Source organism: Durio zibethinus, chromosome 27 (genome assembly GCF_047325235.1).
Source record: "Durio zibethinus cultivar Kanyao isolate XHJ-2024 chromosome 27, ASM4732523v1, whole genome shotgun sequence".
NCBI classification, from domain to species: Eukaryota; Viridiplantae; Streptophyta; class Magnoliopsida; order Malvales; family Malvaceae; genus Durio; species Durio zibethinus.
This window is the reverse complement of record NC_143188.1, coordinates 1,571,879-1,593,889: the sequence shown is the minus strand read 5'-3', so window position 1 is coordinate 1,593,889 and position 22,011 is coordinate 1,571,879. Positions and strand designations below refer to the sequence as shown.

The following is a 22,011-nucleotide window of genomic DNA, read 5'->3' as shown; positions in this document are numbered from 1 at the left end:
GATTTGCTTGAGCATCTTTTAACTCTTTTAACTTTAAAATTTTTATTTCGACGACCATCGACAATAATTATATATATTTTTTTGAAATTAAAATTTTAAAAAATTATTAATAAAATAAGGTAACAATGCAATAATTTTTTTTTGTAAACCATTAAAAATATCCAATATAAATAATTTTACTCTTAACTTTTTTTTTTTGTTCATAAGAAAATTATTTTCCTTATATAACATGTTAGTCAGAACTTCATCATCCATCAATACAAGAATAATTTTCCTTAATTTTAAGTTTAATGCCATTTTTAAATATTTTTAGAAGTTATCTTTCTAGGAAAAAAAAGTGAAATGGCAAAAAAAAAAAAAATCTATTACCAATATTTTTGGATATGAATATTTTCAATGGTCCAGATTAAAGCATATTGTCACGCACACGGTAAAGATCAACTCAACTAAATCTAGGTTCAATGTTTCGAATTCAAGTTTGACTGAAATTTTATTATTTAAAAATTGGTTTCAATTTGATTAAATTTTAATTTTTAAAATTTATTTTAATTTAAAATAAAATTTAAATTATTTAAATTTATACTATTAATTTTATTTAATAAAAATAAGTTTTATTTTTATATTTGATTTCGATTATATATTTGAATTTCAATTAAAGCTATAATTGATGTATATATAAAATAATAAAAATTAAAAATTTGATTAAATTTGAGAGTTATTAGAATCTATTATTTAAATATTTAAACTCAATTCACTTAATCAACAACAATCAAATTAAATTTAAATTTTATTTAAATTAAATTTAAATAATTTATAAATATTGATATATTATTTACAAAATTTATTTATTTTTGTAATGAATGAGCTTTTGCACAGGAAAATCATAATCATGAATTAAAAATAAAATATTCAAATAAATAATTGGAAAAAAAAAGAACAAATTCGCTTTTCTTTGGCCTTTTTTTGTTCTTTTAAAGTTTCGCGGTTATATCCCGAAATTCTCCCAATTCTTCGTTTCTCTCCTTCCATCTTCAATCTTCAAAAATCCAATCGAAGCCCAAAAACTAAAGAAAAAGAAAAACAATTTATCGTCGGAGAAGAAGCTCGTGTTTACTTGATCGCTTCTTCTTCGTTTCTTATTTTTTGCCCAATGTTCTCCAAATCTGTGTCGTTTTCGATTGCTACTGGTAAGCTTTTCGTTTCTGCTTTTGAAAGTTTTTTATTTGCTTCGATTTCTTCTTCTCAATTCGATTTTGAAAAGAAGCAATTTTGGCGTTTTAATTGAAGTAATTTGACACTTAAATTGAGTGAGCTTTTGTGTTAATAGTAAAATTTTTGTCTTTGAACTAGAAAAACGTTTTTCTTTTTCTTTCTCGGCAACCAAACGTCACTTAATCGGTGGTTCGTTGATCAGAAAACATGGCTGACATGATCTTCACTCTATTCTTCTTCTGTAACTTAGTTGTTTAAAGATCTCGACTTTCATAGATTCTGGATTCTTAGTTTTTTTCCTTTTATTACAAAGCTTGACTTTTTGCTTTTCTTTTTTAGAGCTGGAAATGAAATTTTACGAGGTTGAAATTGAAATTTGTATTGAATGTTTTATTCAAGATTTCTCTTTTTTTTTTTTTTTTTTTTTTTTCTTATTCTTCTTTTATGGAGAAAAAAAAAAAGATTGAGATGAAATTTGTTTTTTGATTATGTAATTTGATTCACTGATTTGATGTTTGGATTTTGAGTAGGTTTCAGGTAATTGAGGAAGCTCCTCATGGCTCCATCTAGGAAACCTAAAAGTGTAAATAAGAAGTTTTCTTATGTTAACGAGCTTGCTTCTGCTAAAAATGGAGATAGTAGTGCTAAGAAAAGTGGGCAACGGGTGAGTTCTTGATTTGCTTTTCAAATATTTTGATTTTGATGCATTTATCTATTTATTTTTAATTCTTTCATTTAATTAGGTTATTCCAGTAAAGATTATTGCTCATCCCTCTCTCATGGTTTGATTATATTTGTTGATTATATATTGTTCTTTAGAGTTTTTATTTTCTTTTTAGTTTTGTAATTGATGTTGAATTTAGTTTATTTATTCCCTGAACTATTCTTTTATTGTAGTCCTCCTTGACGGGTTTCCACCTTTTATAAGTTTTGGTTTGAGCTTACATGCTAGCAAATTCTAACTAAGTTTTGTGTACAAATAGGATTTGACTAAGTTGTTATGTTAAAAGATAACCTAGTTAAGTATGAAGTGGTGTTGGTGACAGAATTAGCCACTAACCAGAATTTTAAGAGTTGCAGCTGTGAGGTTTGCACATTCAACATTCTTTTTTGTCTATGTATCTATAGGTGCTGGTAGCCTTGGTAAGAAGAGATTTTTTTTGGGTCCAGAATGGGCATCAGATTCAAAGGACCCCAGATTTAATTAGAAACTGACCAGGGGTGACAAACCCCCAACATGTCAGCCAGAAGAACAGTGGATAGATCAGGTGGGGAGAGGGGAGGATCTTCAGGCCTGTGCTTTGAAGACAGCTTCACTTGGCAATCCACTCAGCAGCCATGTTCCTCTGTCTAGGAATGTGGTTGAGTGACCAATGCAAGTTGTTGTTTAACATACACCTGATGGCTTGGACTAGAGGGTGGTAAAGGTGGTTAGGAGGTACCCTTTCTCAATAGCTAAGATGGAATTGAGAGAACCAGACTCAACTCCAGCTTGTTCATTCTCTATCGTTGGGCTTACTTAACTCCATGGTAGAAGGCCTAATATTTAGCCAAGTCAATGCTACAATCTCCAATTTGATAGCTATATCCAGCAATCCAATTACCACCCGAGTCCCCAAAGAGACCCCTGCTGCAGCAGCTGGAATATTTTTCCTTTGCTTCCAGCTTCCATCTGCGAGTTCGAGGTTTCTCCTGCTAAAATGAGATATAGAAATTCAGAAAGTCACCATATCTTTCTAATAAAGTGCCAATTGGAAAACAAAAGAAAATTATTTTCTTTGATTTACGTTAATACTGTTCTTTGACTATTTTGTTGAGATCTTACTACAAATAATGAAAACTTACTTGTGAAAATTTTGTCCTGGAATTGATTATAGTTGTAATGTATTATGTGCAGAAAAGGAAGTTGTCTGACATGTTAGGGCCGCAATGGACTAAGGAAGAGCTTGAGCATTTCTATGAGGCATATCGTAAGTATGGAAAAGATTGGAAGAAGGTTAGTTGTGAGTGCTGTACTGGGTTTTATTATTGTTGTTGACTTGTTGTGATTATACTTTTTTTAGATGGCATATGTTCTAGGAATTGTTACTCTAATTTTCTATATATATATTTTATAAATCAGAAAAGCTACTTTAATATAGTTGCTTTTAAGGTCATGTAGTTGGGACATCTGGTGTTTGGTTGTTGTGTTTTTACCATTTTCTGATTTTGCTTTGTGTGGGTTTCTAGGTGGCTACCATGATACGTGATCGATCTGTGGAAATGGTAGAAGCTCTTTACACTATGAATAGGGTAAGTGTGGTTTTAATAGCATAATACATCACATAACATATCTTTATTTCTTTATTTGTGAAACTTGTATGCCTTACGCATATTTTCTTTACAATAGTATGAATTTCTTTTTTGTCTCTCAAGTATGAGACACTGGAGTTGCATAAGCTTTTTCATGTTGCCACCTAGCCATCATCAATAAGCATTGTTATATGATATGAAATACTGAAATTAAATATCATATTTAACACTTTTTTTTTCTTAAATACTATTTTAATCATATTATTATCATCTTGTAATAAAGGGATGCTATTTTCATCATAATCATGTGTGACTGACAAAATCAAGAAGGTGCTTGGGTGGTTTTTAAGTCTAACTCAACAATAGAAAATTTTACCATGTTTTCAGGCCTACTTATCTCTTCCTGATGGCACTGCTTCTGTGGTTGGACTCATAGCAATGATGACCGATCACTATTGTGTTATGGTGAGTGTCTAATTTAATATGGCGCCATTCCTTAAAATTTACATGGATCTGAGGTTTTATAATACATTTGCACTTGTTTTCTGCAACTTTGACTATTTAATCCTCTGTTACTTTTGTGACATTACTTTCGTCCCTTATTGTCAAAGGATAAACCTGTCTATCTTTTTAGTTGGCTGGATCATTCCCTGCAGTCATTTGGCTAGTTAATGTCTAGATGCCAGTTTTAGTGTCAATGAAATTTCCTTGATCCGAAGTCTCTTATCTTTTAGATTTGTATTACATTATTAATCAGGTATCTTTATGGTATGGTATTGTGGATTCTACCAATGGAGCTTGGACGCATCTAGGAAGAGTAACCAATTAGGGAACTGAAGTTAGGAAATGTAATCTTTAAGGTATGCTTTTTTGGAACTGAAGTTGTTGGATTGTGAGATGGCAGGGAGGAAGTGATAGTGAACAAGAAAGCAATGAGGGCATGGGAGCTTCTAAGAGACGTCCAAAGCGTAGCAGGGGAAAACTTCGAGATCAACCCTCTAAGAGTTTATATAAGCCACTTCCTGATCTTTTGCATTTTCATTCAGCTGCATCAAGTTATGGCTGCTTGTCGTTGTTGAAGAGGAGGCGCTCTGGTAAGATCTCTATCTCACTCTCGTTCTAGTCTTCCTACACATATTCTACACAGACATTGAGCGTTTGAGGTGGTATTCACATTTACCATTTAAACGTAGAAAGTAGGCTAGTCTAGGGAAGCTCTATTTTATTCAGCGATGGATATTATGCATTAAAATTTAAGCTCTTAATATTAGGCTGCTGTACCTCATTTCCTCGCTGTAGTTTTTACTTGTTTTTGGTATTCATTTCAGAAAGTAGGCCCCGTGCTGTTGGAAAAAGGACTCCTCGCGTTCCAATTTCTTTTTCTCATGACAAAAGCAAAGGGGAAAGGTATTTTTCACCTATTAGGCCCGGCATGAAACTAAAGGTGGATGCTGTTGATGACAATGTTGCTCATGTGATAGCATTAGCATTGACAGAGGCATCACAAAGAGGTGGCTCTCCCCAAGTTTCTCAAACACCAAATAGAAAAGCAGAGACACCTTCACCTGTCTTCAACAATGAAAGGATGGTAATATGTTTTTATTTGATGTTTCACAATGCTTTTTCATTACTTCCTTACATTCAGAAATTAATTGATTACTTTTTTCAGAACGCTGAATCAGAAACTATTAGTGCCAAGATTCTCGGTAGTGAAGTGGATGAAGATGCTTGTGAATTAAGCTTAGGAAGCACTGAAGCTGATAATGCAGATTATTCTAGAGCCAAGAACTATTCAAGGAATATAGAGGGCACTGGTACAGTTGAGGTTCAACAGAAGGGGAAAAGATACTACAGAAGGAAGCCAGAGGTTGAGGAAAGTGTAAACAATCATCTGGAAGACACAAAAGAAGCCTGTAGTGGGACAGAAGAAGGACAAAGATTATGTGATTTGAAGGGAAAGTTTGAAGCTGAGGTTGCAGATGCCAACACTTCTAGAGCCTCCACCAAGTGTCTAAGGAAAAGAAGTAAAAAAGTATTGTTTGGGGGAGGTATGATGGTATTTTCCTTTAGGCAAAGTCTTATTTCCCTCTTCTGGTTTGTATCCACAAATACTAAATTCTCTAAGTTAATTCTAGGATATTGGATACTTTATTTTTAGTAAATTGCTTATTTATGCAAGTATGGTCATGCTTCTTGTATATCTATGTTATTTGGAGATCGATTTTTGGCTTGTTTCTCTTCAGAAAAATAATTTACTCTAAATCATGTTTCTTAGGAGTTTTCTTTTTCCAGTTCCACACTGCTTTTTTTTAAAAATAAAGATAATTTTTTATCAATTTCTTGTTAGACTGTTAATCATACTTTACCATATTTTTTTCCCTCTTTCTCTTTTTGAATTTATTTAAGTGAGCTTTGACTTAACCTTAGCATTTACTTTAATCTGTGGAACTTTGTCTATGTCATGTTTTATCAATTTTTTGACTCTTTTCTTTTGTAGTGGAAGAAACTTCCTTTGATGCCCTGCAAACTCTGGCAGATCTGTCCTTGATGATGCCAGAAACTGCTGCTGACACTGGTAAGATGTATATGCTTTAATCAATAAACAGAAACTTTTGAATTGGTATCATTGTAGGATTTACTGTTATATGAGTTGGCTCATTTTTTTCTTAGCTAAATCTCATCATTTTTGTTTATTCTTCCTTTTAGGTGCATGGTCCTCATTAGATGCATAAGTTGGATAGGGTTTAACATTAATGGCTTGTTAAAGAATTGTGTATTTTGTAGTTTAGCCAAATGACTTTTGACAAATAATTCATCCAATTAAATGCCAAGCTATTAGATTGAGTTTACAATGTATCACCTTCTTAATCCAGATGTAGCGCCTTGTTCAATTATTACCATGCTTGTGGCAGCCTTTATATGCTAACTGCTAGATTATACCAAGTTTATAAGTTTTGCCTATATAATACGCTTGACTTGCCACCTTATTTTTGCCAAATTCAGCTTTCTGTCATACATTATAAATCTAAATTAAAGCAAGTAATGAGTATGACATTAAAATAATACCCTGTGAGGGAAATTATAGGAGGGCCTGAGTGGTCAAAATGTTTTGGGTGTTGTATGAGTATCTTATGCCCAAATGCTTTAATCCTTCAGGATTATAGATGTGACTTAGGTAAGATTTTTCATATGGCATTTTCATGCTTCAGATGATCTTTACAATAAGTTAAAGCCTGCAATCTTAACACAAGGTAAAAACCTGCTCTAATTTTGAACTTAATGATTTCATTTGCTCTAGCTTGAACTACACAGCGTAAATCCTTCTTGATGATTCAAACTCTGGAAGATCACTCTTTTTGGGTGTGTTTATGTAATGTCATATCCCACCTCTTTTTTTTTCTGTGTCAGAGTCATCTGTGCTGTTTAAGGAAGAGAAAAATGAAGTTGTTGAGAAGACTAAACCAAAAGGAAATCATCCTGTTCCTGGAGCTAAAGGCACTGCCTCCAAACAATCTAAACAGGGAAAACTTTTTCATCATGATGTTCATGCTATTCCCAAAGCAAAGGAGGAATCACATCCAAATAATGTTGGAATGCTGAAAAGGAGACGGAAGTCCTCACCATATAAAGTAAGAGTTGATGCAACCAGTTTTGCTTGTTTCTATCTTTGTAGGTCAATCTTCATTTTTGATTGATTCTTTTTTGGCAAAAAATAATTCATTGGGTTTATAGCATGAAACAATGATCATATGCAACTTGCTCACTAGTTGCAGATTCCAAAAGATGAAACTGATGCTGATTCTCAGTTGGGTGAATCTCCAAACGTTGAGGTTTGTATTTTTCACATTTTTAGCTTCAAAGAGTTACAATGGCTCCTTTTGGTGCTTTCAGGTAAAAAGCGCAAACACAGCTTATGTATGACGTAAATTTTTTTTTCAGTACCTTGATTCATATGATGGCCTCTTAAGATACTTTTCTTCTGCAGAATGTTAAATAAACTTTTTACCATGAATGCAATAAATGTTTTTGATTCTGAGATTAATTTTATTGAATTTTATGAACTGGGTGTATGCTTAAATCTTTTTTGTTTTTGATGCAAGTAATCTTGGCACCCATCGCTTGGGTTTGAGTGACAAACAGACTAAGAATATAACAATAAATCTTATAAGAGAAAATATTATGAAAAGAATTAAATAAATTTTTTATGAAGTGAAGATAACAGGGAGATGAATTGGTAAGGAATAGCCCTTTCATCATGTGAACTGCTACTTGAGAAAGGAGGAAGTGAATAAACAGATAAAGGTTTGAGTTGGTGATTGAGAACATTATAGATGTAAATTTAGGAAATAAGTAAAAGATCAGCTCGGTTAAATATTTTAACTGGTTTGTGGGTCAGCCAAGGGCATTCTATGTTGGTATAGATGTCTAACTCGGTAATTATTTTTTTCTTCCCTCTTTGACCTTGCAATTTGAGGGTCTTCTTTGTAACTTAAAAATGTGCAAATTTTTTACTTAGGAAAATTCCTAAATTTATACTCTATAGGGTCATGTTCTTCCCTTGATCACTTATTACTGGTTCTTGATGTTGCTATTTTTATGTGCATTTTTTAGGCTTCAGACGAGGTAAAGAATCTTGTGAGCAAAGGTAAACGCTCTAATAATGTTGCACATACAAAGCAAGGGAAATCTGTGAGACCTTCAGAGTGTAAGTCCTCAAGTAATATTGCACATCCAAAACAAGGGAAATCTGTGAGAACTCCAGAGCGTACATCCGCAAGTAATGTTGGACATCCAAAGCAAGGGAAATCTGTGAGACCTCCAGAGCGTACATCCGCAAGTAATGTTGGACATACAAAGCAAGGGAAATCTGTGAGACCTTCAGAGTGTAAGTCCTCAAGTAATATTGCACATCCAAAACAAGGGAAATCTGTGAGAACTCCAGAGCGTACATCCGCAAGTAATGTTGGACATCCAAAGCAAGGGAAATCTGTGAGACCTCCAGAGCGTACATCCTCAAGTACTGATCATGGAAGGGACTTGAACACTTCAGCTCCATCTACCATACAGGTTTCATCTATTCACCAGGTCAACCTACCTACAAAAGTCAGGAGTAAGCGAAAGATGGATGCACAGAGACCTGCAATTGGAAAGGATATAAAGCCCTCTGATATTGTAAAGGGCAAATTTAGTGTTCCAGCTATGTTATTCCATGACAGAGCACTCAATCTGAAGGTACCACTATTTACTTCAACAATTCCAATGAAGTTGAGTTTCTATATTTTGGGCTTTTTTTTTTTTTTCTTTCATATATGTATATCATGTATGACAGGCAAAGCTTTGCAGCTTCCTATCTTCATATCAAGCACGGAGATGGTGTGCTTTCGAGTGGTTCTACAGTACAATCGATTATCCATGGTTTGCTAAAAGGGAGTTTGTGGAGTATTTGGATCATGTAGGATTAGGTCATGTCCCAAGATTAACTCGTGTTGAATGGGGTGTCATAAGAAGGTATAGCTTTCTACTTTCAAATCTTAATAAGGTTTCGGGTGTTGATGCTCTGCTTACATAATGTTATGTCGATGCAGTTCCCTTGGCAAACCACGACGATTTTCTGAGCAATTTTTGAAGGAAGAAAGAGAGAAGCTCAATCAATATCAGGAATCTGTTAGAACGCATTATGCTGATCTCCGTGCTGGTATTGGTGAAGGACTTCCAACTGATTTAGCTCGACCTCTATCTGTTGGACAACGTGTCATTGCTGTTCATCCAAAAACTAGAGAGATTCATGATGGAAGTGTGTTAATTGTTGACCATAGTAGATATCGGATTCAGTTTGACAGCCCTGAGCTAGGAGTGGAATTCATCATGGTAAATTTTTATTTTATGGAGTTGCTTCATGTATGAGAGCAACATGTTCCTTTCATTCAACTGAAGATGTTGAATATTGCCATTAAGGCCTTAGTCTAATGGATTAATGACAGGCTAAGGCCTTCGGAGGTTCCTTTCTTAAATTACTTGTCTAAATATGCAAGTAGATGTATGCTTGTGTATTTGTGCTCAATCTAATTCTCTGCCGTTTACTAAATATATTTAGCTTGTTCCTATTTTTCCTTGGTTGTTTTTTCCTATTAAGTTTCATGAATGGTACATTTTTTATTGTAGGATATTGATTGTATGCCTTCATATCCATTGGAAAATTTGCCTGCTTCCCTTTTGAGACAAAATGCTGCCATCTGTAAATTTGCCGAGAACTACAGTGAGCTCAAAATGAATGGGCAGCCAAAAGAAAGCAAGATTGAAGAGAACATGAAATTTAGTCAATGTGATAACCCGGAGAACACTGATAGTTCCTCTCGTACTTCCCCATCAACTTTCAATGTTGGCAATTTATCACAGCCGGTTAAGGTAAGTTATGACTGCAAAATAGTTTTCATTTCATGTATATCAGACAAAATCAATTCAAGGGTAAATTGCATTTCAGTTGGAGTATTACAATTAAAAGTTTTGACATAGGAAACAATGCAGAATCAGAGTAACTGTCATCTTATATAAGGATAAATTGCTTTGGCCAGGTTGATTCATCAAGTCCTAATTTGCAACATAAAGTTGGACCTATGGAAACTGTTTGTACTCAACAAGCTGTGAATTCTCAGCCTTCTGCTCATGCACTGGTTCAGGCAAGGGAAGCTGATGTTGAAGCTCTTTCTCAGTTGACTCGTGCCATTGACAAAAAGGTTGTACACCATGTTGGCTGTTATGAATTAAACTTAATCTACTGGTGAATCTTTCTCTGTCCGTTCTCTCTTTTTTAACTTCAAGTTCTTATAGAAACTTATCTTTGTTTTTAGTGCTATATATAGTGCCCGTTGAATGTTGATCGTTTAATACTTGAGCATTTTTTGCTCCCTATCATTGTTCCTATCTTTTACTAATAATGGTATTTTTAACCTATCTTATCTCCATAATTGGTGGTTTTTGCTTTGTTGGGGCATCAATATTCTGATTCTCTTTTGTAGCATGTTGCATAGTTTGTGTTGCATGTTTATTGTGTTTATCTAAGGCTGACATAGAATTCCTTTCAAATAATTTTGTTCGCATTGTGTCTGAGAAGTGAACTTAAGGGTTGTGTTAGCATTTGCAGGAGGCGGTGGTGTCTGAACTGCGACGCATGAATGATGAGGTGTTGGAAAACCAGAAAGGTGCAGACAACTGTCTAAAGGATTCAGATTCTTTCAAGAAGCAATATGCTGCTGTTCTCTTGCAGTTAAATGAAGTCAATGAGCAGGCATGAGATGCTGATGATACAGTTTTCACTTTAAATCTCTTTACCGATGTCATATGCCATTTTATCTGAACTTTGCCTAACCTTTCTTTTGCAGGTTTCTTTTGCTCTGTTTTGCTTGAGGCAGCGTAATTCATATCAAGCAAACTCTTCAGTTAAGTTGCTGAAGCCGTTGGCTAAAATTGGTGGGCACGGCTGTCAGTTGAGCTCTTTTGATCATTCTATGCATCATGTCCAAGAATGTGTGTCCAATGTGGCTGAAATTGTTGAAAGTTCAAGAATGAAAGCTCGGTCAATGGTTAATGCTGCTATGCAGGTAAAAAAGGGCCAGTGAACTGTTTTATCTTGATGGCCCCTTATAGATGGATCAACTTTGTTTTAGTCTAAACCTCTTTCCCCTTCTTACGTTTCTTTTCAAGCATTTTGAAAATTTCCCATACCATTGGAACTTTATGCATCATTGCTTACATATACATCAAAGTGTCAGTCTTAAACCAATAAGCCATAGGTTAAAAAGACCAAGTAAATAAAGGGCCACAGCAATCCCTGAGCTAAACCATACAAGATGACACTACTTGACAATGTAAATTATAAAAATTTTATCATAGTTTTGGTGGTAGAGCTTACCTCTATTTTGGTAGAATATTTTCATCCCATCTGTAGGACGACATGTTCATCTCATCTTTCTGAAAACTTAATGAAAATATTGACATTCTATTCTCACAAGGAGCATATTTGCTAGGAACTCACTGTTGAGCTTAATTTGGCAATTTAAGGCAGAATCCAGAGATGTGGCAGGTTTTGCCTGCAAGATGGTTATGATGTACTATTTGAGGCAATGGATCCTTGCCTTTATTTTTTCATAAATTGCGTCATGCTGTGGAAGTCACTTTTGATTATTTAAGTTGAATACTGTACTTTAGTTCTGATTAAGCTTGATTACCATCTCAGGCCATGTCATCCTTAAGAAAAGGGGGGAAAAGCATTGAGAGGATTGAGGACGCAATAGATTTTGTAAATAACCAGCTTTCATTGGATGATTTTAGTCTGCCTGCTCTGAGGTCGTCTACCCCATTAGACTCAGTCCACAGTACAGTAACTTCTCACGATCTTCCGACTGCCTGTGTGTCATATCCGTCAGCAACTAGTCACATACCCGATGTAAAGATGCAAAATTTTTCTGACCAAGATGATCTTAGAATCCCTTCAGACATTATCGTGCATTGCGTAGCCACCTTGCTCATGACACAGGTAATCATCTGAATGGCTCCTAAGTTCTTGTCAGCAGTTCTCAATACAACTCTTTTTTTTTTCCTCGTATTTGATCATCTGATTGCCTGTTGATTGTAAAATCTGATTCTGATTACTTTCACCCCCAAAAAAATATTGCAGAAATGTACAGAAAGACAGTTTCCACCTGGAGATGTTGCCCAGGTACTAGATTCTGCTGTTTCAAGTTTGAAGCCATATTGTTCACAGAATCTTCAGATTTACTCAGAGGTACAGAAATGTATGGGAATTATCAGGAATCAGATATTGGCGCTAGTACCCACATAGACAGGTATTCATTCCTCAATTGTTGTAAAAATTTGCAATCCTTTTCTCTCAAACTCCTATCCATTTTACTTACGAATTTTTTTTTTTAAACCTTTAATAGGAAGAAATACATGTATCAATTATTATCAAAGTAACCGAGTAAATTCAGTTTGTACACTTCCTGTCAGCATTGTGAAACCAATTAATTTCTATTTTTTGTTCGTCAGTATCACTTAAGCTGTGTTTGGTACAACTGAAAAGGATGAAAAAGGGTGGATAAAAAAATGGAAGGACGATTGATTTTTGGTGTGCTTAATAGGAAAGAAAATAAGAAAGATTATCATTTTTTACATTGATTAATGAAAACAAATCACTCTGAAGCGAAAAGAGAAGAAACGACGAAAGAGATGTGAATATGTATTATATATTTATAAAATAGTTTATCATATTTAGATTTTTTTTATCTTAATTTACTAAAGATTATAACAATAAAATCATGTAAATTTTATGTTTTTTTCTTTCATTTTTTTTAACTCTATCAAGCAATAAATAAAAAGAAAATTGCATTTTCTTTTATTTTTCTATCTTTCTAATCAAACACACTAATAAAAAGAAAAAATTTTTTTTTAATTTTTTTCACTTTTTCTCTCTTCTAATTTTCCATCTTTTCATTTTTATTTCACCCTGCCAATCTAAGCCTTAATTTTCTTAACTAAATAATTTCTAGAGTCTTGGGATTAAATTAGGAAAGATAAAGAGAATTGGGATTAAATTAATAAAGATTAGGTAGGTAATGACAGTGTATAAAACAGTTATCGCAAAATGTCATTTTAATTTTATCGGGATTGGTTGAATTGATACAAATTAAATATTTCTTTCGTAAAATTTAATTTCGATTTTTGTTGTTCGATTCATAATATAAATTCAATATAAATTTTCAATGAAATTTGTAATATATTTGATCTTAAAATAGAATATTTTTTTCTCTATCTACACTTTTATTAACAAAAAAAAGTAAAAGGGATTTCAATGTTCAAATTCATTGTTGTAAATACAAAATGAACGCCAACTTGTTTTTAAGTTCAATTGCAAAGCAAACAAAGAGAGAGAAGCATTGCTGAGGTAAAAATTCACTGATGGCATAACAGGGTAAAGCTAAAAACAAGTTTCATATCACCAAATGAACAGAAACATAATGATACAAAGGGAAATCTGAATCTTAATGTGCCAATCCATCCTAAAAATGTTGCAGTCAATGGTACTCACTCTTTCAATTTTTCTTCATATAGCTCCAACAATTCTGGTGCTTCAGCCACAAATCGATTAACGAACATCTTGAGGAACAACTCCTCCGAACTGTCATATAACACAGACAATTTGAAGTCTTTGATTAAACCTTTGGACAACAGATGTTGAGCAATCAAAGCCCTCGGAACAATCCTCTTCTCCAAGCTGTGTCTCAGAAAACTTGGTTGATTGGCAAGACGAGAGGAATCCAAGCCCATCTTGTTCACCACAAAATCCATTTTGGCCATGATTTTTCCCTAAGAAATTGCAAAACAGAATGGATACTTCCGAAAACATTCCCAACTCTCTTTTTCCGACCAACCCCATTTCTTGCAAACATCAACCTTCCTCTCTCGAGTGGATTTGCTCATTCCAGCCAATACAGATACAGCATGAACAAACTTCAATATCAGAGGACTCAACCCAGTTTCCTTAACTTTTTCCACAATCTCCTTCAAGCTACCAGGATTTATCAGCAAAGTTCTAGGAAATTGATAAAGTAATTTGATAATATGTGACTCTGGCATTCCATGATCTCGTAGAAGATTGATATTAGACAACAAATGGCCATTGATAATGTTCATATCATATGAGATGAGATATGGATACCTTTTTATAGCATAGACAGTCTTTTCATTAGAATGAATCAGATTGCTATAAGTACTGAAAAAAGGGATGATTTGTCTGTCTAAGCTTCTTAGCAGAATTGTTGGGGAATATGATAACAATTTGGCAAGGTCAGGGCTTGAAAACCCTTTGGAGAGAAGAAATTTCAACTTGGGCAAAAGGGTTTTCTCAGAATCAGATGCAAGCAATTTTGGGGCCTTGCTGACCATGGTTTTGATCTGGAATTTTGAAAACCCATGTTCTTCTAAAAATGAAATGACAGAGTCAGGATTATTAGGGGTCTTCAAATGGACATAATTGGAAGCCGCTTGAGCAGATTTTGGGGAGAACCCAAGTTTGTTTATGAGGTATGAGACAGTGAATGATTGCTGGTTTGAAGTGGTTGACATGCATCTAAGAGCATTTTGTTGTCTGAAAATTGATAGGTCATTTTGAATCATGTAAAAAAGTTTGTAACTTTGAGAGGTTGTAGTAGTTTGCCTCCCATGGAGAATTTTAGTTCTACAGAGAAAATGCAACATGAGAACTGAAAACTGACGACTTCACTTTGCTTACCTGCAATTCTGAAGAATATCAGAACCCTTGATTGAAAGGCAAATTGGAGCCGCTTCAACCTCCAAAGCTAAACGGGACTTTCCTTTTTCCTCCTGGATTCTCTTCTCCTATTGGCGGGGCTTTGTTAGGGTTGTGTTACTTTATCTAGTGTTAGCGTCCACTATCCAGGTCCAACTAAAACCTGTATATTCATATAAATTAGTTGTCCTGGCCCAATCATCGGACCTTTTTTTTTTCTTATTTTTTAGGTGTCAAAATTTGAAATCTAATTACAAATATTAATTACAAAAAGTGGTATATCAACAGAATCCACCATGGTATCTCCCGGACTCGTTGATCTTATATTAACTTTATCAACAAATCACACGACCATTATTTATCAGACTCGTTGAACTTGTTTTAATAAATCTGTCCTAAAATTTACTTTTGAATTTTGATAAGAATCATATCAAACTCGATTACTAATCAAAATATTAATTTCAATTCATGTTTTACAATATTTGAATGAAAACAAATGCATTTGACAATGGGAACGTCGATGTTCAATTGATAATGACATCATAATCTCCGTCTTTAATTGTTCATTGAAGTTACGGTGCTCACAACAGTTAGTCTCTACTCTGCGTCTGTGGTCTGGGAAACTCTCTTTTGCTGCATTGTTCAACCGAAGTTTTGTCTAATGGCCGTTGAGCCTACATGTTCCGCACTGGAAAATCAAGAACCACACGGTCCAAGCACACCTTCGCCTTGGGACAAAGATTCCCAAGCAGTGTCAATTAGGCCAAGGCAAATTGACGTTCATAACTCTAAACAAATGATGAAGAGGATCTAACAGCTTTATGACAAGAACATCATCACTTGGAGACTGATAAACACAGCAAATGAGACCCCATTAACAATTTGAACAAGCAAAGTGGAGATGAAGTTAAGCACGTGAAAGGACTTTGTCAAGCTTAATTTTGTTTACAAGAAATATATTATAGCCATAAACTTTTTCTCAGATGCTGTCAACTACAAGGGACACCTTGGAAAAGCTCCGCAACTCTGTTCATTAGTTCAACCACACTTCCTATAAACATTAAACTTCCTATCCGATGTGGATTTGCTGATTGTCCCAATCCTGACACCAGTAAAAACAGCGTAAACCTTTAAGGATTGAACCTCATTTTCTCTACCTACCCTCCACAATCACCCTTTACTTGGTGGCTACCAGCAGAATTATTATAATAATTAAAACTACAGCCACAAAGCTGCGCCAAAACAACAGGTAATTTGACCTTCATAACTTCAAACAAGCAGAAAAGTTGCATAAAAACGAACACCATTTGGAGCCAAAATCTTTGTCACACAATATAATAAACCTAAAGATCGTAAACTCTATAAATGAGACTCATTTCACAGTTGCATTTCAAGCAAGATGACAATTAAACCACATAAAACAGGCAGAGCACATAGTTGAGTTCAAGTTTCACAGATGGCAAGAGTGAATACTGCTAAAAATACAGTACTAGTTGCACTCATTTATTCAAACTGGAGCAAGTTTGAGATCAAGGAATTCAATCGGACAGAAAAGTCAGCTCAATCAAATATGTTAGATTTTATGCTACCCTGATCTATATTTGCCTCCTGTTGCAAGATCCTGTTTTTCTTTGTACAGCAATAACAGCTCCGGTGCTTTGCATTCATATTTGTTAACAAAGCTCTGAACAAACACCTTTTCTGAAGTGTCAAACAATGTAGACAATCCCAAGTTCTTAATTAAACCTTTTGATAACAAATCTTGAGCAAACAAACCCCTTGGAACAATTCGCTTCTCGAAGCTCCGTCCAAAAACACTTGGTTGATTGGCAATGAGCAAAGACTGAAAACCCATTTTGTTCACAAGAAAATCCATTATTGCCACAATCTTTTCCTCCGATGTTGCCATAACATTTGGATACCTCCGAAAAGCTTCCCAAATCTCCAGTTCAGACCAACCCCACTTCTTATAAACGTCAAACTTCCTCTCCATTGCAGGTTTGCTCACTTTTCTAAACACAATGACAGCAAGAATAAATTTAAGTACCAAAGGATTGAACCCCATTTCCTTCACTTTCTTCACAATCTCCTTAAACTGATCAGGGTTTACGACCAAAGATATAGGGTGGTAATTAAACATTGATATGATATTTGATTCAGGCACTCCATTATCCCTCAGAATACTGATATTAACTAACAGATAAGCGTCAAGTTTACGTGAGAAAAGAAATGGATAGCGTTTTATAGCTGTCATAGCCTTGGAATCAGATTGGAGCACATTGCTAAGTTGATTGAAGCAAGGGACAATGTTTTTCTCTAAGCTACAAGCTAAAATCTTGGGGTTGCAAAAAAGGATTTTGGTGAGTTCAGGGCTTGAAACACCTTTAGATAGGAAAAATTCTAGCTTGGGTAAAAGGGTTTTCTCAGCATTAGAATACAGGAGACCTGGTTGAATTGCGATGATCTTTTTGATTTGGGTTTTCGAGAACCCATGTTTCTCCAGAAATGCAATGACAGAATCAGGCTTATCTGGGGTTTTGAAATTGAGATACCTGCCAGCCGCCATGGCAGATTCTGGTGAGAACCCAAGTTTTTCTTTGAGGTAAGAGACTGTAAAAGACTGAGATGGGTCTGAACAGGTTTTTGAGATGCATCTAACTCTGACGAAGAAGGATGGGTTTGAGGAGGAATTGTTCATAACAATATATGAAAGCCTATGCAAAATACTAATGTCTTTGCTATGACGATTAAACATTTTGGAAATTGAAATGAATAAAGCTACTCGGACAGAAAACTCACCCTGAAAAGCTTTCAACTTTGAACCTTCGAGGCACACCGGAGAGGAGGTTGCTCTTGAAACTCGAACCTTTTCTTTTTATTTTTTATTTTTTATTGTTCAATTCAACTCAAAGCTTCAAACTTACCAATTTCCTGACATAATTTCAGTGCGATTTTTGTATTCGTGTTAGTTTTGTTTCAAGTAAAAATTATAGTAGAAAATATGAAATTTACTGCATGATAATGATTTGGATAATATTTTGATTTTTTTAAATAATTCAATATTATAAAATTTTAAAATTTAATTTAAATGTGAATCGATAATTTTTTTAAATTAATTCAATTTGAATTGAATATTTTTTAGTTTGGTTTAATTCCATATATAGACTTTCAAATTTTAATTTTTTAATTTTTATATATTATTTTAATAAAAATTTTAATATATTTAAATAAATTTATTATAAAATAATTATTTTATTTTTTAAAAATTTAAAATATATATAAAAATTATTAAAAAATATATTTTCTATCGATTTTATCAAATTTTTATATTTTGATTTAAAATATGATTCAAATTTAATATATATATTTAATATATAAATTTAATTCAAATTGAATAAAAAAAATCACTTCAAACTTAATTGAAAAATATGATTTTAAATTAAGTTTTGATTTTTTTTGCTTTTTTTTCTCATCCCTAATTATATATAATTTTTATCAAAATTTTAAATTTTATCATTTTTACTACGATTTCTTTTTTAAATTTAAATCATGTTAATTTTATAAATTTTATAATTTTTTATTATATTATTATATCCGTTTACAATTATCCATATAAATTAATTCTAGTTTTTTTTTTTTTTTGCCACGGATTTTTTATCTCTTTTTCTTTTTAGGGTAATCGACATCTGGAGGGAGCCTTTCTTCTACAAATTAATAATTAAAAATAGGAAAAAAATTTTGACATTTGTTATGATTAATTTAAAAAATAGAGATAATCACTTAAAAGTCTTAAATTTTGCTAACATTTATTTTTGAATAATGAATTATTGTTAAACATAAAAAGGAGAAAGAATCATTTTAAATTAATATGAATAGAAACTAATATTATGATTGATCCTATTAAAAAAACCCAAAGACTTTGGGAATATTAAATGCTTCAAACTTTGCCATTGCCAACAAAGAAAACACATCATAAATCATTAATTATGAATATGAAATTGCTGTACTAAAAATAATAGCAGTTACATACATACATATATATATATATATATATATATACACACACATGTACATATATATATGCATACATAAATATATATGCATACATAAATATATATACATACATGTATACATACATAAATGCATACATACATATATATATATACATACATACATGCATGCATACATGCATATATATACATACATGAATTTGCAAAAAAACAGCAAGATAAGATAAAGTGGAGCAGCAAAGAGTCATCCACAGATATGCTCAAAGCTCCACTACTGGAACAAAGAATGCAGCTCCATTGAATTGCTGCACTGAAAATTATAGTAGTTAAATATATATATGCATACATACATGCATACATGCATACATACATGTATATACTACATATACTTGCAAAAAAAATAGCAAGATAAGATGAAGTGGAGCAGCAAAGAGTCAACCATAGTTAGGCTCAAAGCTCCAATACTGGAACAAAGAATACAGCTCCATTGAAAATATACATATACACACACACATACATACATGCATACATACATATATATATATATATACACATGCATACATGCATATATGTACATACATGAATTTGCAAAAAAACAGCAAGATAAGATAAAGTGAAGCAGCAAAGAGTCAGCCACAGTTAGGCTCAAAGCTCCACTATTGGAACAAAGAATACAACTCCATTGAATTCTGTAGTTTGCCATTGTAGTTTACCCTGCCAAGGTTCAGAGCTTATAAAGGATGTGTTTCACATGACGGAAAAAAAGTTGACACAAAGTATCCGCCATTAATTCAACACAATAATCTCCTAACTTCTAGTTTGTTCCCTGCCCAACCCATAGGAAACTCAAAAGAAAAAAAAAAAAGCAAAGAACAGTTTTGATGTATTATTCCTCAAACATCAACTATTCCTAGACAAACTATGAATAAGAAGTCACACTTGCATAAAAAAGAAGAAAACGTCAATTAAGAAGCTCATTTTGCAATTGCACTTTATGACAGCAAGATGAGATATATCGGCACAGTTAAGTGTCAGAGCATACATGTTCAGTTCAAACTTCACTAACAGAAGAAAAGACTACAGACAATAATTTTGTATTAGAAATATTCCAGACCCAAAGCAGAAGCTAATTTCACATCAACGAATTCAATTATATAAAATTAACATAAGGCGGAAAATCTGAATCTTATTGTCAACATTCTATAATCTCTGCAGCTTGGATGTACCAGCTTTCAGTTTATTTGAAAGATCAAACTTTCCTTGATATAACTTTAACAGCTCAGGAGCATCTGCTTCATAGCGATTCACAAACTTCTCAATGAACAACTTTCTGAATCCTCAAACAATGCCTCCAAGTTAAATTCCTTCTTAACCAAACCTTTTGACAACAAATCTAGATTGAACAAACCCCTCGGAACAATCCTCTTTTCCAAGCTTTGCGTTATCACACGAGGACACTTAGCAATAAGTGAAGACTGCAATCCCATTCCGTTCACAAGAAAATCCATTAATTCATAATTTTCTCCTCAAACACAGTCATAAACAAGGGATACTTCATAATATCTTTCTCAGACCAACCATAATTCTTATAAACATAAAATTTTCTTCCCACACGGGTTTAGTCCCAAAATTCAAGACATTGACAGTGACTACAAATTACCTCCTCATTGGATTGAAACCCATTTCCTTCACTTTCTCCAAATTTTCCTTAAACTTAACTGACCTTTTCAAGAATATTTTAGACATTGAATGAAGTACTTTGATAACATTGGATTCAGGCACTCCATAATTCCTCAGTATATCAATACCGGGTAACACATAATTATCAAGATCATAAGTCACAATACGAGGAAAGCGTGTTATAGCTTTAATAACCGCCTCATCAGACATAAGAAGATTTCCAAGGCAATTAAAAGAAGGGATTATATGATTCTCTAAGCTTCTACTTAAAATAGTTGGATGATTACCTAAGATTTTGGCAAGGTCAGGGCTTGAAACTCCTTTAGACTTGAAAAACTCAATTTTGGGCAAAAGAATATTCTTGACATAAGATAATAGCACTTTTGGCCTACCCCTGATGAGGATTGTGATTTAGGGTTCTGAGAAACCATGGTTCTTGAAAAAGGCAATGACAATCAGGGGTTTCAAAATGCACAACTTTAGAAGCAGAGAAAGCAGATTCTGGAGACAACCCACATGTGTTTATGAGATATGAAACTATAAATGAGTGCCGATTTGAAGTGGTTGAGAATAACCTGAGAGATGAAATTGATGGGTTGTTTTGAAGAATGCAGAAAAGTCTCTGACTTAAAGAGGCTGCGAAGATTTTCTTCTACCTCCCATGAAAGAAAGAATAAAACATTGGAACTGAAAAATTAATTTAAGGAGATAACACATTAGATCAGACTCACCTGCTGCTGCTGAGACTTTAAAAAAAAATTATTCTTTCTTTCAAGGAGCAAACTTTGATATCTTTGGAGGATATAGCATACAAGTGGCTTGACTCCAACTTGGATAACGCGAAACGGTTTTAGTGTTTTTTTTTCTCTTTTTTAGATATAGGAAATTTATATGTATTTTTAAAATTTTTAAATATATTATTAAAAAAATATTACACGTTTGTAATTTTTAAATTCAGTTTATCTAAAAAATAGTGCATAGAAAATTTAAATTTATTTATAAAATTAAAATTTAAATGTAAATAATTTTAATGTCCAAAAAACGAAAAGAATAGGTCCCATGCCAAATTCTTTTTTTTTTTTTTAAATATTAGCTGATAGATATTTTTTTATGACTAATACTTAATAAAAAAAGAAAAAAAAAAGATGTTTTAGAAAGTTTAAGCTTCTCCACTATTCTTTGTCTTGCATGAGTCTAAAATTATCTAAGCTTTTTTTACCATATATATATATATATATGGGATCTACTTAGGTTAATATAATTTTTATATTTTTTAAATTTTTTTATCAAAATTAAAATTATGACTTATTTAAATTAAAATAATATTTTTAAATTTAATAATTTTGATTCAAGAGTTTAAAAATAAAAAGAGTTGCATTAATATAAGTGAATCCGATACATATATATTGTCTATGCTTTTTGTTCACTATGATAGTGTTTGGCATATAGTAATCACTTCAAAAATTATTATCATTTATATACAGTGATTATATTATTGTGTTTGATAAACAT

At 33.1% G+C, this 22,011-nt stretch overlaps 4 protein-coding genes across 17 annotated transcripts; 1 reads left to right on the top strand and 3 right to left on the bottom strand.

Moving 5' to 3' along the window:
* Positions 1 to 930: 930 nt before the first annotated feature.
* Positions 931 to 12,499, top strand: LOC111279690 (protein ALWAYS EARLY 3-like). 14 transcript variants are annotated; one of them, XM_089756193.1, is made up of 21 exons: positions 931 to 1,187; positions 1,743 to 1,876; positions 3,110 to 3,208; positions 3,442 to 3,504; positions 3,892 to 3,969; positions 4,409 to 4,598; positions 4,833 to 5,092; positions 5,174 to 5,552; positions 6,002 to 6,079; positions 6,913 to 7,133; positions 7,272 to 7,334; positions 8,116 to 8,329; positions 8,507 to 8,736; positions 8,834 to 9,012; positions 9,090 to 9,372; positions 9,667 to 9,909; positions 10,077 to 10,238; positions 10,646 to 10,789; positions 10,884 to 11,102; positions 11,738 to 12,037; positions 12,179 to 12,499. In XM_089756193.1, the coding sequence occupies exons 2-21, from the start codon at positions 1,769 to 1,771 to the stop codon at positions 12,341 to 12,343; spliced, it is 3,678 nt and encodes a 1,225-aa protein (XP_089612319.1). In that variant the 5' UTR covers positions 931 to 1,187; positions 1,743 to 1,768; the 3' UTR covers positions 12,344 to 12,499. The 14 variants fall into 14 exon arrangements, 13 of the variants coding, with proteins under 13 accessions (XP_089612319.1, XP_089612321.1, XP_089612314.1 ...); XM_089756195.1 differs by having other exon boundaries at positions 934 to 1,187; positions 7,278 to 7,334; XM_089756188.1 differs by having other exon boundaries at positions 937 to 1,187; positions 8,116 to 8,736; positions 12,179 to 12,347; positions 12,444 to 12,499.
* Positions 12,500 to 13,354: 855 nt separating this feature from the next.
* On the bottom strand, positions 13,355 to 13,862 carry LOC149510823 (uncharacterized). Its single transcript, XM_089756583.1, has one exon. It carries the CDS (start codon positions 13,855 to 13,857, stop codon positions 13,585 to 13,587), a length of 273 nt encoding a protein of 90 aa, XP_089612709.1. The 5' UTR covers positions 13,858 to 13,862; the 3' UTR covers positions 13,355 to 13,584.
* Positions 13,355 to 17,693, bottom strand: LOC111279691 (uncharacterized). The gene is made up of 2 exons (XM_022866691.2): positions 17,609 to 17,693; positions 13,355 to 14,972 (listed from the first exon to the last, which is right to left on the bottom strand). Exon 2 carries the CDS (start codon positions 14,755 to 14,757, stop codon positions 13,867 to 13,869), a length of 891 nt encoding a protein of 296 aa, XP_022722426.2. The 5' UTR covers positions 14,758 to 14,972; positions 17,609 to 17,693; the 3' UTR covers positions 13,355 to 13,866.
* Positions 16,168 to 17,615, bottom strand: LOC149510822 (transcription termination factor MTERF15, mitochondrial-like). Its single transcript, XM_022866692.2, has one exon. The coding sequence runs from the start codon at positions 17,562 to 17,564 to the stop codon at positions 16,395 to 16,397; it is 1,170 nt and encodes a 389-aa protein (XP_022722427.2). The 5' UTR covers positions 17,565 to 17,615; the 3' UTR covers positions 16,168 to 16,394.
* Positions 17,694 to 22,011: the final 4,318 nt, after the last annotated feature.

Bases quoted from the DNA above. Each gene is read 5' to 3' on its own strand.
- LOC111279690 (XM_089756184.1), top strand. From the start codon at position 1,769: ATGGCTCCATCTAGGAAACCTAAAAGTGTAAATAAGAAGTTTTCTTAT. The intron at 5,093-5,173 runs GTAATATGTTTT...TACTTTTTTCAG, and splicing joins TCTTCAACAATGAAAGGATG to AACGCTGAATCAGAAACTAT. The intron at 9,373-9,666 runs GTAAATTTTTAT...TTTTTATTGTAG, and splicing joins TAGGAGTGGAATTCATCATG to GATATTGATTGTATGCCTTC.
- LOC149510823 (XM_089756583.1), bottom strand. From the start codon at position 13,857: ATGGCCAAAATGGATTTTGTGGTGAACAAGATGGGCTTGGATTCCTCT.
- LOC111279691 (XM_022866691.2), bottom strand. From the start codon at position 14,757: ATGTTGCATTTTCTCTGTAGAACTAAAATTCTCCATGGGAGGCAAACT.
- LOC149510822 (XM_022866692.2), bottom strand. From the start codon at position 17,564: ATGTTTAATCGTCATAGCAAAGACATTAGTATTTTGCATAGGCTTTCA.